The 13,611-nt window shown below is 40.6% G+C and overlaps 1 protein-coding gene across 1 annotated transcript in view; it reads right to left on the bottom strand.

Moving 5' to 3' along the window:
* OIT3 (oncoprotein induced transcript 3) overlaps positions 1-13,611 on the bottom strand; it is a 31,286-nt gene that overhangs the window by 2,275 nt on the left and 15,400 nt on the right. The window contains exons 6-8 of the mRNA XM_036736307.1: positions 12,600-12,760; positions 8,957-9,372; positions 61-160 (exon numbers count right to left, since the gene is read on the bottom strand). Of these exons, the coding sequence (XP_036592202.1) occupies positions 61-160; positions 8,957-9,372; positions 12,600-12,760 (677 nt within the window). The remainder of the gene's footprint in view (positions 1-60; positions 161-8,956; positions 9,373-12,599; positions 12,761-13,611) is intronic.

Genomic DNA, 13,611 nt, shown 5'->3' with positions numbered 1-13,611 from the left:
AAACAGTGTTTTTAGGAGATCTTGGGCCTGAGAAGTCATATTGTTGCATGCACAGCTCACCTGGTGGTCTTTGCCCACAAATTTGAAGACGGGGACTTGGAAGTGCTTTGTGAGGTGATCTCGGGACGTATACTGCTTTACTGAGTCATCTGACACGCAGCTAAAAAGAGAAAAGAGCACAGTTTAAAGGCCTAATCACTTTTACAGAGGTGGAAAAATGGCCCAGCCCAACCCATTTGATCCCCCAAAAAGGAAAGAAACTGGACAGAGAAGATTGAGTTCTTTTCAAACTTTTCAGGAATGAAGGAAAAACTAAATTCAGTCCCTGTGATGGCATCTCCAGATGCAGGCCTGGCTCTAATTTTGCCTTGCTCATCACTCTTGGGCAGAAACATTTTCTATTGAGCTAATATATTAGAGAGTTTCAGCAGCAGCAAAAGATTTAACTGATAGAGACCTTGTGGTGATGAAAAGGGTTATAGTTTCTTTTTTCAAATCATATGGTGGGAAATCAGTCTGAAATTACCCACTGCTTGTTTTTGCCAATATTAAGGTGATAGGTAAATGGATTTATTTATTTTTTTTAGGGGGGAGGGGTAGGAAGGGTAGGTTCTGGGCCTATGATTGCATTGGCAGAAGGGATTTCTGGTGAAGAAACTTCAGTGCAGATGAAGAACTTTTCTGAAAATTATAATTTTAGACTTCTTGGGGTGGCCCAGAGTTTCAGTGACTCACCTAGAGTCATGTAGCCAGTGGGCAGTAAGATCAAGATTTGAACCCAGGTCTTCTTCACTCCAAAGCTGGCTCTCTACAGGCTTCATGCTTCCTCTATGGATGATGATGACATAGGACATGATGGAGCCGTGTGGTATAGTTGGCTTCAGGGTCATGAAGATTGAGGTTCAGATCCTACTTCTGATACATGTAATCCTTAACATCTAAGGGTTCAGACCAGACTCTAAGACTATGAATTATGAACCTGTTGTTGTTCTACACTGGTAGAGGGAGTTTTCTATATAAAGTCTGGACCAAAAAACTGCATCATCACCATCATCACCATCATCATCACCATCGTCATCTATGAAACCTTTGTCCTGATAATATACCTGGTATTCTTGGGATAGGGGCTCACTCAGAAGTTGCTATTACCCTTTTTTTCCTCTTTGCATTTAACCCACTTAAACACACTTTTTGCATTTAACCCAGAGCTCCGTTCTATCAGGGCTCTTCAAGAGATGCCCCAATAACCAGGAAAGAGCCTTGAGACTTAAAAGTGAACCACCAGGGTCAGATGGGGGAAAAGGACTTCCTGGCATTTGTGCTTCTTCAGTTTAGATTTTAGGTCATATTTATAGACCAAAGTTGGTGGCTCTTTTCATATCTTCCCTCCCATCTCTCTTCTACAGGGAATGTCTTTTTCTGAGTAATGTCCCTTTTTTATGGGTAATCCTGTACCTATGAGCTCGCATTTATCAGGTTTGGTGAAGCGGTAGGGAGGAGAGATAAATGCTGTTATAACTGAAGATTTCTCCCCTATGCTCTTGGATTACGCAGTATTTCACCACTTACTGATGCTTTGGTGCAATGGAAAAATCCAACAAAATTAACAACAACCAAGAAAACACTCTGGCTTGCACTACTGATAGCACCTTATATCAGAAATGGAGAGGAGTTAAGAAACCAAGTATTTCTGCATTTGCTCTCGTTTATTTCCTTTCCTTCATTTCCCTAAAGCACATTCCTTTTGGTTTATCTTTTGACCAAAAAAAAATTGGTACTCAATATTCTAACAGTTCTTTTCATCTTAGGATATCCAAAGCACTTTTAAATACTTCTTTACTTGAAAATACTTCTTACTAGCAATTTTTCACTTGGAGAAATTGAGGCAGGCAGGTAAAATTTCTCAGGGTCAGTCTGTCAATCACAACTACAGTACAGAATCAAATTCGGGAATCTTGGCTCCTGGTCCGGTGTTTGGTGAGATTAGGTCATGCTATGTTCGTTACACATACTTGAATTACTTTGATGGGTCCAATGGATCCATGATCTCAACAATGAGAACATGTCCTCCGATGGTTCAGATTACAATAGGTCCTTGTCTTCTCATCCTGTATGAATCCTATTCCTTCCAGAAATACAGTTGACAGGATCTATGGAAACCTTTCCTCTAGGTCCTTCAACATTTTGGGGTACCAGTCTGGCCTTTGAGGTATCTCTGTTATTCTCTTGCTTTAACTACAAAATCTTTTTTTGGTCATATATGTTCTTGATAATGGCTTTTACACCACTTCTTATATGCAAGTTGTCATCCATAATTTGCATCAGCCTGTTTTTGCTTACTATGGGAGCTGACAATTTTGATTCTTTGAAGATCCAGATGTTCCATGACTTGTAATCATATAGCACCACTAAGCTAATATTATAGTCTTAGAGGTTGGGTTCTTGTGTTAGTGAGCAGTGTGGGGTTATTAAAAGCACTGTCCATTTTCCTAAATGCAATTCAGCCTGCTCTCCTCTTCCTACTCAATTCTGGGTCCAACTTATTGCCCATCCTATAGTTCCTGTTTAAGATGGAGATAGTGATGGAACAACTCAATGAGGCGACTGCCCAATTGTATCTCATGCCCTAGGCAATATGCATTCTTCAGTCACTTGATTTTTCCCATTGCTTCCCCTTTTGAATGGTTGTGGATCTCATTGAGGGGACTCAATTAGTAGTCTTCTGATGACTTAATGCAATTAGCAAAATGTCACCCACAAACAGGAGCATCCAGAGGACCAGGATAGCCTTTTTGATAGTGACAAATACCTTTGGTTAGTGTACATACTCCTTGGTTTTTCCTTCAGTTTGTATTGATATTACAGATTTTTGACATATTGATGCATTGATAGTGATAATTAGAAGATCATTGAACAATTATCTCTGTAGTTGCATCTAAGGAGAAATCATGTATGACTTTAACATATGAGTGAGAGACGCCTTGTTGGAGGACAGCCTTGAAGGCTGTAGTTTGTTTTTACTAAATAAAACAATTATAATAAAAATGTCAGTAAGAAATAAACATAGGATCCTGTATACTCTACAGCTCTCAATTTTGTGACCGTAGATGTGGCATGTTGGAGGAAATCATCTACAAAATCCTGACTATTCCTTTCATCAAGCACACTCTCAATATGTATATAGACCATTTTCTTAAAGATATTATAGAGATGAGAGAGTAAGGATTGTTTCATTCTTTGTATTTTTATCCCTAGCCTTCTAGCACAGTGCCTGGAACATAGAAATGTTTAATTTAATAAAATACATGTAATAATAAAAACATTGATTGATTACATTTGTAATTTTTAAAGATTCTTTCTCTTTTTGAGGTATCTTGAAAATCAATTCCCCAAAGCCTTGAAAATTATGTTAAATCCAGCATGGATCTCTTCTGTGTGTGGATTTGGTTAGGTCCAGCTGTTCTTCCCAATGCCATTTTCTTAAACCCCATTTTTATTTCTTTATATGTGGTGATTTTCCTGATGATGTGAAGAGATTGATATACAAATGCTGGCAAAACCATTTTGTGTCTAGTTGTTGCCTTCTATTACAGATTCTCAACTTGGGATCCATTAATTTGTTTTTAAAAAATGTTTCAATATAGTTGGTTTCCTTTGCAGTTCTATATATTTTACGTATCTAAAAGCATTATTCTGAGAAAGTATTCATAGGTTTCACTAGCCTGCCAAAGGGGTCTATGTCACACAACAATGGTTGGAATTAGATTCTAGATTCTCTATAAATGCTGTTGGGATAATCTATATTACTTGGGTCTCACACCATGCTAGCTGTAGGTTCATTTTACTCTCCAATATTTTTTGCTGTTTCATGACACTACTTTGTTAATAATCTTCCAGCTTCTTCTGTAATGTTTTGGAAATGAGCTTAACTTCTATACTCCTCCTGATCTTGGTTGCCACCTCCCTCTACTTTTCAAGGTGATCAGATGGTTGCAGGGTGAAGTGGTTTTCTGGGCTCTTTTGGCTTCCTTGCATCGGCAGCTGTTTATATCAATAGAACTTCTCTAAGAAATAGTAATCATTGGAGTCAATGTCTTTACTGTAAACCATGTTATGTTTTTCAGTCATAATTTGCTTGAGTAGATAAGATTAGAACAGTTGTATATCATGTCTTCTCATCATTACACTTTAATTTAGTGCCTTGACCTTTGCTCTAATCAGTTAGTGGTCTAACTACACATAATTGATTCTGAAATGATTCCTATGTCAGTGACCAGTTGTTTTCTGTCTGTTAACATATAGCCAATTTGGTGCACATGTTGAGTACCTTCAACTTTGTTCTTAAAGGCTGTGTTCATGATATAAAAACATGAGACTCTTCAATAATTTATAAGCCTCTGACTGTTTTCATTTCTTAATTCTGAACTGTATTTTCTAACATTTTTTCATTGTTCTCTCCTGTGCCCATCTTAGCATTGAAGTTGCTGGGTACTCAGGTTCATCTCAATTCAATTTGAAGGATCTTGCCAGTTAGGTGGCACATTAGATAAGAGTACAAGGACTGGAGTCAGGAAAATATATCTCCCTGAGTTCAGATCTGCCCTCTGACACTTACTAGCTGTGTGACCCTGGACAAGTCACTTAATCCTGTTTGCCTCAGTTTCCTATCTATAAAATGAACTGGAGAAAAAAAATGGCAAACCACTCCATTGAGTCTTTGTCAAGAAAATCCCAAATGGGGTCACAGAGAGTCGAACACAACTGAAATAGCTGAACAAACAAACAAAAAAGTCAAATTCTTCAAGTAATTTCTCTGCTTCTTTATCTTGTGTAACAGATGTTGAGAAATAAGGTGTGATTATCTTTCGCTTATGTTCTACCATGAACACTGCAAGAAGAGGTAAATGACTATCTCATGAAACGATGGTTCTTTTTTTTGCCTTTGGGTGCAAGATGAAACCAACTCTTTATGCCATCTTTTATGGGAAGCTTCCATTTAGCTGCAACTTCTATATCTCACTGTTGACATTTATATGGGCTAATTCCTCTGGTAGTTTATAAGCTAGATTTTTGTTCGATGATAATAATAAGCATGTATATAATGCTTTAATATTTTCAAAGCGCTTTACATAGATTGTCCCATTTTACCTTCTCAACAACCCTGGCAGGTAGGTATTCATCATCCAAGACCATATTTGGAGCCTTTCCAGTTTGATAGAACTTTCTAGAGCTTCTATTCCAGTAGCACAGCCTTGGAGAACCCAGGGTCACCTTCACGCTGTGACACGGCATCATAGAATTAGAAGTTTAAAGGCTATCTAGTCTAACTCCTTCATTTTACAGAAGAGGGAACCGAGAGCTAGAGAAATGAAGTAATGGACCTTAGAGGTTACCCAGGTCAACCCATTCTTTCACAGATAAGAAAATGGAGGTCCAGAGCTGTGAGTGACTTGACCACACCACTGGGATCTAAATCCGAGTCCGGTGACTTCAAATTCAGACCTCCCTCCACTGTCCCGTGCCGCTGGCTCAAAGCCAAATCAGGCCTTTTGTAACGCTCTAGTTATAAGGTCAATTTTAGTTATTGGTTTCAAGGGAAAGAAATGGCAATGCGGGATACTCCCAAAACAACAATACACTCAACCTTTGCTACGCCGGCACTTTATGGATTTTCATTATGATGAACAACAGTCATTTACTTATTTTCACCATATAGACTATTTCATAGACTATTTTTTTGTATTATAGACGACACCTCCAATCCTCCACCCCCCGCCCCACATACACATACACACATGCACAGACAGACACACTCCACGGAGGTGGAGGAATATACAGGTCTCAGCGTTCACTCCTTCCTCCCCCCCCCCACATATATCCAGTCATAGTTGGAGGAATACACGCACAAACACGCGCGTGTAGGAATAGAAAGGCCCCAGGGCTAACACACAGCAGGTAGAACATAGCAGATCCCAGTGCCAACACGCACACACATATACCACACAGGTGGAGGAATACATCAGGTTGAGGTTGGGCCTTCTACCTAGGCGGAGGAATACCGAAGGTACCAGGTGCGATGGCGGGCAGGTGATGAACCTCCCGTGCAGCCTGAGCTCTTCCTCCCATCAGCTGGGGAAGTGCAACCAACAGCCAAGTGCTTGAGAGTCAGAGAAAGAAGTAGGCAGGCCTTTGGAGGGTATGGGCCAGAGCCGTTGCTCCCTCAAACCTGGGGGAGTTCCCTCAGTGGCCCAGACCCTCCACCGAGGATCAGAAGTGGGGAGTCAGAAGAACGGGAACCGGGAGCAGCTCCGTTTGGAGTCCACCCCGTCCCCCAAATAATCCCCATTACACCCAAGTGGTCCTCCAGCCTTGGTCTGAAGCCCTCCTAGGAGGGAAAAGCCTCTTCCTCCTGCGGAGGAAGTCCTGCTTGGACTACTCTCTGTCTTAGGAAGCACTGGGATTCCCAAAAGTCTTAGTGCATTTTAAAGCTTTAGCCTAAATTGGCTTCTTTACAATTTCTGCCCATTATTGCTCCTGGATCAGCTCTTCCGGACCAAAGGGCCCAAATCTAACTTCTTCTACAAGACAGCCTTCAAATACTAAAAGAGAAGCACCCTGAGTCATCTCTTCTCCAGGCTAAACATCTCCAGTTCCTTCTACAGATTCTCATATGACGTGGACTCAAGACCTTGCACCATTATGGTTGCCCTTCTCTGGGCACATACCAGATTACCAATATCCTTCCTGAATTGATGGGGTCCGGAAAGGAACACAATCCTGCCTCCCTTTTCTTGCCTTCACAACACCTACCCATCACCTTGTTCTCCTTTGGGTAAGTGCTGTTTACTAAACAATTAAGTGTTTGTTTTGGGGGGCATATTTTGGTCAACAAAGGAGGGTTAAAATTGGGAGGGTGTCCATGAATTACTTGATAATTGCTCTCATTAAAATGAAGGAAGCCACTACAGTTTGAGGCCATTTGCGCTCTCTCTCTCTCTCTCTCTCGCTCTCTCTCTCTCTCTCTCTCTCACACACACACACACACACACACACCCAGACTATGCTTTTTGAATTGTGTCTGATTGTGGGTTTTTTCTCTGACCTTTTCTCGGAATGTTGAGTTGATGCCTACCCGTGGAGTTTCTCACCTCTGTCTAATTTGCAGCTTGTTATTTTCTGTAGGCTAAGAAACAAGATAACTAAGCTTTCAAACTGTCTGAAATAAGACTAAATGGTATTCAAGTAAGGGCCTGGGGCTTTACTGTAAAATGCATGGGCTTCATGGTTGCTATCTTGGTTGTATGCAGGCCTTCTTTGTTTTCTTGGTTATGTTCCAAAATTTACAGAACTTCTCTGGACAAGTGATATATTTTTATTATGCCTTTATTTTTGCTAAAAGTAAATATGGCCATTAAACTACTCTGTACAAAGCTCATGCTTTTTTTTTTTAATTAAAAAGAAAAAATGGAATGATACAGGAAAATCCAATGCTTTTGCTTTCCATTTGGAAAAGTTAAGGTCACCAAGATAAGAGATAATTTCCTGTGAGATCCTATCTTTGCTTATCACTACAGTGCAGAATGACAAGCTTTCCATTTCAAGTAATGGAAATAGGAGATGGGAAGGGACCACTGGGAGAGACAACTTGGTTCTATTCTCCACCTCTACCCTTACACTTATGTAACCATGAAGTGGTGCATTGAACTTATCTGGCCTCTCAAGAGACACTCTATTAGCAAGGCCAAACAAACCCTTTTGACTGAGGGCTGAACTTGGCCCCTTGGACGCTTGCATTGGTTTACTGAAGCTTTGACCCCCTCTAGAGGACAAAAGCAGCAGGTAATGGTGGCTGACTCCTCATCTATGGAAGGCGGATGATACTTTTTGCAACGATCAAATGAGATCAGGTATGTCAAGAACTTTGTAAACCATAAAATGCAAGTTGGGAGAGCCTCGTCACCACATAGGCTGGGTTGATGAATTTTTTTGGTCCCAGAAGCTTCCAAAGATCATTTATTCAGTTGGAGAGGGGCTGTGATCTGCAAACAGCAGAGGGAATAATCTCATTGACAAAATTATAGCTCTTTGAAGTATTGAAATTATAGAGGCATCGATTGCCTGGTTCATAGGTGGTAGGTGCCACAAATGACTCACAGTATTCCTAAAGGTACTAAGGATTGTTAGGAAAGCTCTGAGTGCTAACACTTAGAATAAAGGACTTCCTTATCAATTAGATTATGGTTAACTATTTCCTATCTGTCCTCTATATAGCCTGTTTTTATATATTTGTTTGTTTGATGTTTCCTCCATTAGATTGTGAGCTCCTTGATGGTAGAGACTGCTTCTTTTTTTTTGGCGCAGTACCTGGTACATAGTAGGTATTTGATAAATATTGACTGGTTGGTATATAATTGTAATGGAATATTATCATGCCATGAAAAATGAAGAATATATATATATATTTCAGAGACACATGGGAAGATTTTTGTGAAGTAATGCAGAATGAAAAGTGGGACTAAAAAAACTATGTACACAAAGATTACAACAACGCAAATGGCAAGACCAACCCAAAAAAACCCCAAACTCAATTCTTTGTAAATATAATGGTCAGGATGACCTAAAAGGAGATGAGAAAAAATGCATGTCCCTCCCTCATTTGCAAAGGATGTGGAGCTTGGCATATACTGTCAGACATAGTTGATATGCGGGTTAGTTTTGTTGAACTGATTTTTTCCCCTAATCTTTGTTACAGGACAATGGCTCATGAGGCTCAATGAGGAGGGAAAGGGGGGCATATTTAGGCATTAAGGTGAATATAAAAGCAAAAGATATCAATTAAAGTTCATTTTTTAAATGATTAAGGCTTCCAAGAGTGCTGTATTATCTCAAGATTGGTGCAGCTAGACACGAATAGAGCAAGATGAAATGGCTGAGAGGATCATTTGGAGATACATACCCATCTCGGATGAGGTAGTGTTTGAGGATCTCATCAATCTTGTCTGTAGGGGTTGCAAAACAGCTCTCCACCAGGGTTTCTAGACCATTCACATGCACCAGGGGCTCGATACCAAAGTAGAGCAAATCCCTTAGCTTGAGGGTGGGCAGTGTCTCCCGGTAGGGCTCTTCAAACTCATTATCTTTGAAGATCTCCAGCGTGAAGGGGAAGATACCCTGGCTGCGTCCCATGATTTCCAGGGGAGAATTACGGAGGTTGGGCACGTAGCCTTCAGAAATGGTGTAGAGTCGAGGGAACTCACAGGTGACTGGGATCAGCAGCTTACTGGTACGGATGATGATGTCGCCATTACTGCCGGGCATCTGCTTGGGGAGCCCTGTCACTAGGTTGCTGGCAATGATCTTATCATTCACCACCTGAAGGTGGGAGGAAGTAGAGGAAGAAAGAAGCTGTTATGGTTGTAGTGCTCCACCCCCTACCCAGAAGGCATTTCTATTTGTGTCCTAGTTCCCCAGGAGACCCAGGCATCAGCTTTTGATTGTTTCTGTTTGCTTCTTTTACTTTTAGGAATGACATCAAGATGGTCAACCTTCTGTACGTTCTTCTCCCTGGTTCTGTGACTCTAGAGACTTAACTATTCTTCATCAAGTTGTAACTAGGGTCTTTGCCCAGGATAGTGCAATTTAGTAGGCACATGCACTCCTTCTGCAGCATAGAAACAACTGACCTTAGAACCTGGTTTTTTGTTGGTTTTGTTTTGTTTTGGTCTGTACCATGACTTAATTGGTATAGGGGGATTCCAGTGTGGATTGTACTGGAAAAACATCTGAAACTTAGTTGCCTAGAGTGCTGAGAACTTGAATAGTTTGTCCAAGGTTACACAGCTAGTTTGTGTTAAAAGCAGTTCTTGAAGTAAGCTAGTCTTCTGTCCTCTACACTTCTGCCTCTTGGTGCCTAGTCAGCAAGAATAATTAGATAAAATAGGAAGGTATTGTTTCTTCCTTATGAAGACTGTGCCCTCAGTGACCTTCTACCCTTTTGGGCTCTGCCCCTCTGCTCCTCCTTAGCAGGAGCCTTGAAGTGTACCAAGGTCTCAGTCTTCCCACTTTGGGGTAGTGCTCTGTGTTCTCTTCTCACTAGAATGCCTAGGATCTCTGGGTCTCCTCACCTTACCCAACTGAGTTTGTCTTAAAAAGTTGATTTGATGATACCTTTTGTTCTCCTTGCCCTAGGTTCTAGAATCATTGGTTTGGGCTCTGACTACCTAGAAGTATGGAGTGCAAACCATTAATGTTATATATAAGGATCTCTCTCTCTTTCTCTGTCTCTCTGTCTGTCTCTGTCTGTCTCTCTCTCTTCTGCCCCTCTCTCTGTCTCTCTCCTAGGTGGTACAGTGGATAGAGTGCAGGCCCTGGAGTCAAGAAGACCCATCTTCCTGAGATCAAATCTGTCTGTAGACACTTCATAGCTCTGTGACTCTGGGCAACTCACTTAACCCTGTTTACCTAAGATCTTCATCTGTAAAATGAGTTGGAGAAAGAAATGGCAAATCACTCTAGTATCTTTGCCAAGAAAACCCCAAGTGGAGTCATGGAGGATCAGATGTGACTGAAACAACTCAACAGCAACAGCAAATAGCTATCTATCGAATCAAGCTATACACCTTTGCACGAATAAAGTTTCTAGAACACTATTTCTTAAAACAATAACTACAAAAAAAGCACAACCCCACATCAATACTTGTCAAAACACCTTCAGTTCTTGCCGTTAGTATGGTATAAAGTCTAACCTCTTTTTCCCCCTAGCCTTTAGGTATTCTGTAATCTGGTGCCAACTACATCTCCTACAACTTTCAAATTAACCCTTTGTTTCAAAGAGGGTGATCTATTCATTGACTCCAGATCATAGCTTACTCATTCCCATCTCTGAACTTTTGTTCATGTTTTTTTCCCTTGCCAGACCATCTCTGCTGTACATTACCAAATCATATATGTTCTTTGAGGCTCAGTTCAGGTTCTCCATGAAGGCTTCTTTGACCAAGACAGCTCCTATGAGTCCCTTCTGGTCAATTCCTAAAACACCTATTGTCTAAACCATATATTTGGCACTAATTATTGACTTTTCCCCACATGTATTTCTGCTCTCCCCAACTAGATTGCAAGCTTCTTCAGGGTAAAGATGGTGTTGTGTGCTTCTTTGTATTTCCCATAGGCCCTTTTGCAAATTATTGCATACTTCAAGTTTGTGTTGACTGAATGAATTTCACTGCAGATGTGGACTGAGCCTGCACAGGACTAAAGATTGTTCTGTATCTTACTTTGTTTTGTGAATCGTCATTGCTAAATAATTCAGCACCAAATAAACTGGTTATATAGTCTATCACAGGTACTATACCTGAACATTTTTCATTATGGTAGTGTCTATCAGACTTTTGCTTTGTGCACAGCCTTTAAGTGCTCAGGGTCACCTACATGCCGTGATGAGGCGTCAGAGTAGTATTTTGTAGAATAGAGAAGGCTGAATAAAGGATAAATGAATGAACTTTCTACCCTTAATCTGATTCTCTTCTATATATTCTATATCATTCACTGTGTTCTAAAATTAAAAATTCAATTTAATTCAACAAATATTTGTTAAAGTGTATATTGTGTAGAAGGTATTATTCTGGGAACTGGGGATACTAGGATGAAAGTCAACAAAATCCCTAACACAGAGGTTTATGAGCTAGTAGAAGCATGAAATACGGACAGAAATAACTATAATACAAATTAAGTTCATAGAAGAGGTTGGGGCAGATAGGTAGCACAGTGAGTAGAGCACTGGCCCTGGAGTCAGGAGGACCTGAGTTCAAATCCAGCCTCAGACACTTGACACATGTACTAGCTGGCATTAATGGGCACTACTGACCTTCGGCAAGTCACTTAACCCTAATTGCCCTGCCCCCAAAAAAGAGGTCAAACCTTCTACTTGGGTGGGCTCAGAGAAGATTTCATGGGGAAGGTAGCATTTAAGCTGAGCCTTGCAGGAGCAGGAAAATTTTCATATTTAGAGATAAAATAGGGGACAGAGGATTAGGGGGACTTCATTCTGTATTGGACACAAAAGAATGCAGGGTTTCAAATCTGAAAGACTGGGAGAATGATGGTGCCATTCACCAGAATTAGGACAGTTAGAAGGAGTGGCAGGTTTTTAAAGGAAGATAATGAGTTCAGTCTTGGATGTGTTGGGTTTGAGGTTTTGGTGAGACATTTTGGTGGATATATATCCAGTAGATATTTGGAAATATGGGATTCTAAGAGAGAGCAGCAGAGATTGCAACTTTGAGAAGTAACCAAAAGTCTGGCAGAAGTTGGGCTTGATGTTCTCATGAAAATATCTTCAAATATTTCATGGGTGAAGTGCAGTCCAGTGAAATGTAAGTTCCCCGAGGACTTTGAAGCCAGCTCTCCATCCACTTCACCTTGCTACCTCTTATGTAGGTGTCTGGCACGCAGTTGGTGCTTAGTAAATGCTCATTAAATTGAATTAAATTCCCTATTATGGGTCTATTTTATCTGTGACTTAAAACATTCAATCTATAACCATTTCCCAAGCTTTAGGTCCTTGTATCATCCCCCATGTCCTCCCTTCCTGAGGAACCTACGTCAACCACAGTGCCACAGGTCTTGAGGGAGAAGTAGATATTGATGTGGGTGCCATTGGAAACTCCTCGGCAAGATGTGTTGGTCAGGAAGACCTCCAGACCCCCAACCAAATCCTTGGGGATGTTCACTTCAATAGCATTCGACTGGCATCTCATAGGGACTGAAAGAAAGGTGACAATTTTCAGGCACAACCAGAAAACCTAAGCAAGGGCTGGGGGAAGGAAGATTCTGCGAGGAAAGAGTTTTGCCTTAGGGTCACTTGAGTTGGCTAAGATTCTGTTTATGTGAGTTAGTGTTTTCCAATATCTTTCAAAGACATCAAAGGAAGTCAGTGAATATGACCCAAGAGTTCTTCCTTCTGGGATACATTTCTTATATATTCTGTTATTCTTGTTGTTTTAAGGGGAATCATGTCCAGAATTTGAAAATATTCTATGCTTGGATCTCTTCCAAAGATATGGCCAGCACAAAGCCATGACCTGAACTCTTAAAAGATTACTATTTATCCCATAAAGTCAATTTACTGGCAATGCAGGAAAAGTGCTGTTATGTGTAGGCTTAAACCTCCTCAGCAAACTCCCGTGGCCTTCTTGTTAATCATTGCCCCCTAAAACAGAGGCTGTCAGTGTGGTTTGGGAAAGGTTTCAGATTGTCATTGCTTGACTTAGTAAGCCACAAACTATTGATTAAGTTTAATTTTCATTTAATACAAAAATTTGCTTTGCCTTTAAGGTACAGTGACTTATTCTCTTCTTCCAACTTAGACAGCCCCCAGAGTTCCTGTCTCCAATGAGGGTCCAGACAAAGCCCAACATATAATAAAAAAACCTATAATAATCAATATGGAGAAATCACATTCTGAGCACTGAGAAGTTCTTACTCTGAGGGGGTAGTCCCTGGAGGATTAAACAGAAAATGCTGTTGTACCTATGTGGAGAATCATTCATCCATGCGAATTCTTCTCACTTCTTTGTTAGGAAAATAAATATTGGTTAGGTATTTATGGGATTG

The sequence above is a fragment of the Trichosurus vulpecula genome, chromosome 8 (genome assembly GCF_011100635.1).
Source record: "Trichosurus vulpecula isolate mTriVul1 chromosome 8, mTriVul1.pri, whole genome shotgun sequence".
Classification (NCBI taxonomy): domain Eukaryota; kingdom Metazoa; phylum Chordata; class Mammalia; order Diprotodontia; family Phalangeridae; genus Trichosurus; species Trichosurus vulpecula.
The sequence above is the reverse complement of the archived record's forward strand: the minus strand, read 5'-3'. Positions and strand labels throughout refer to the sequence as shown.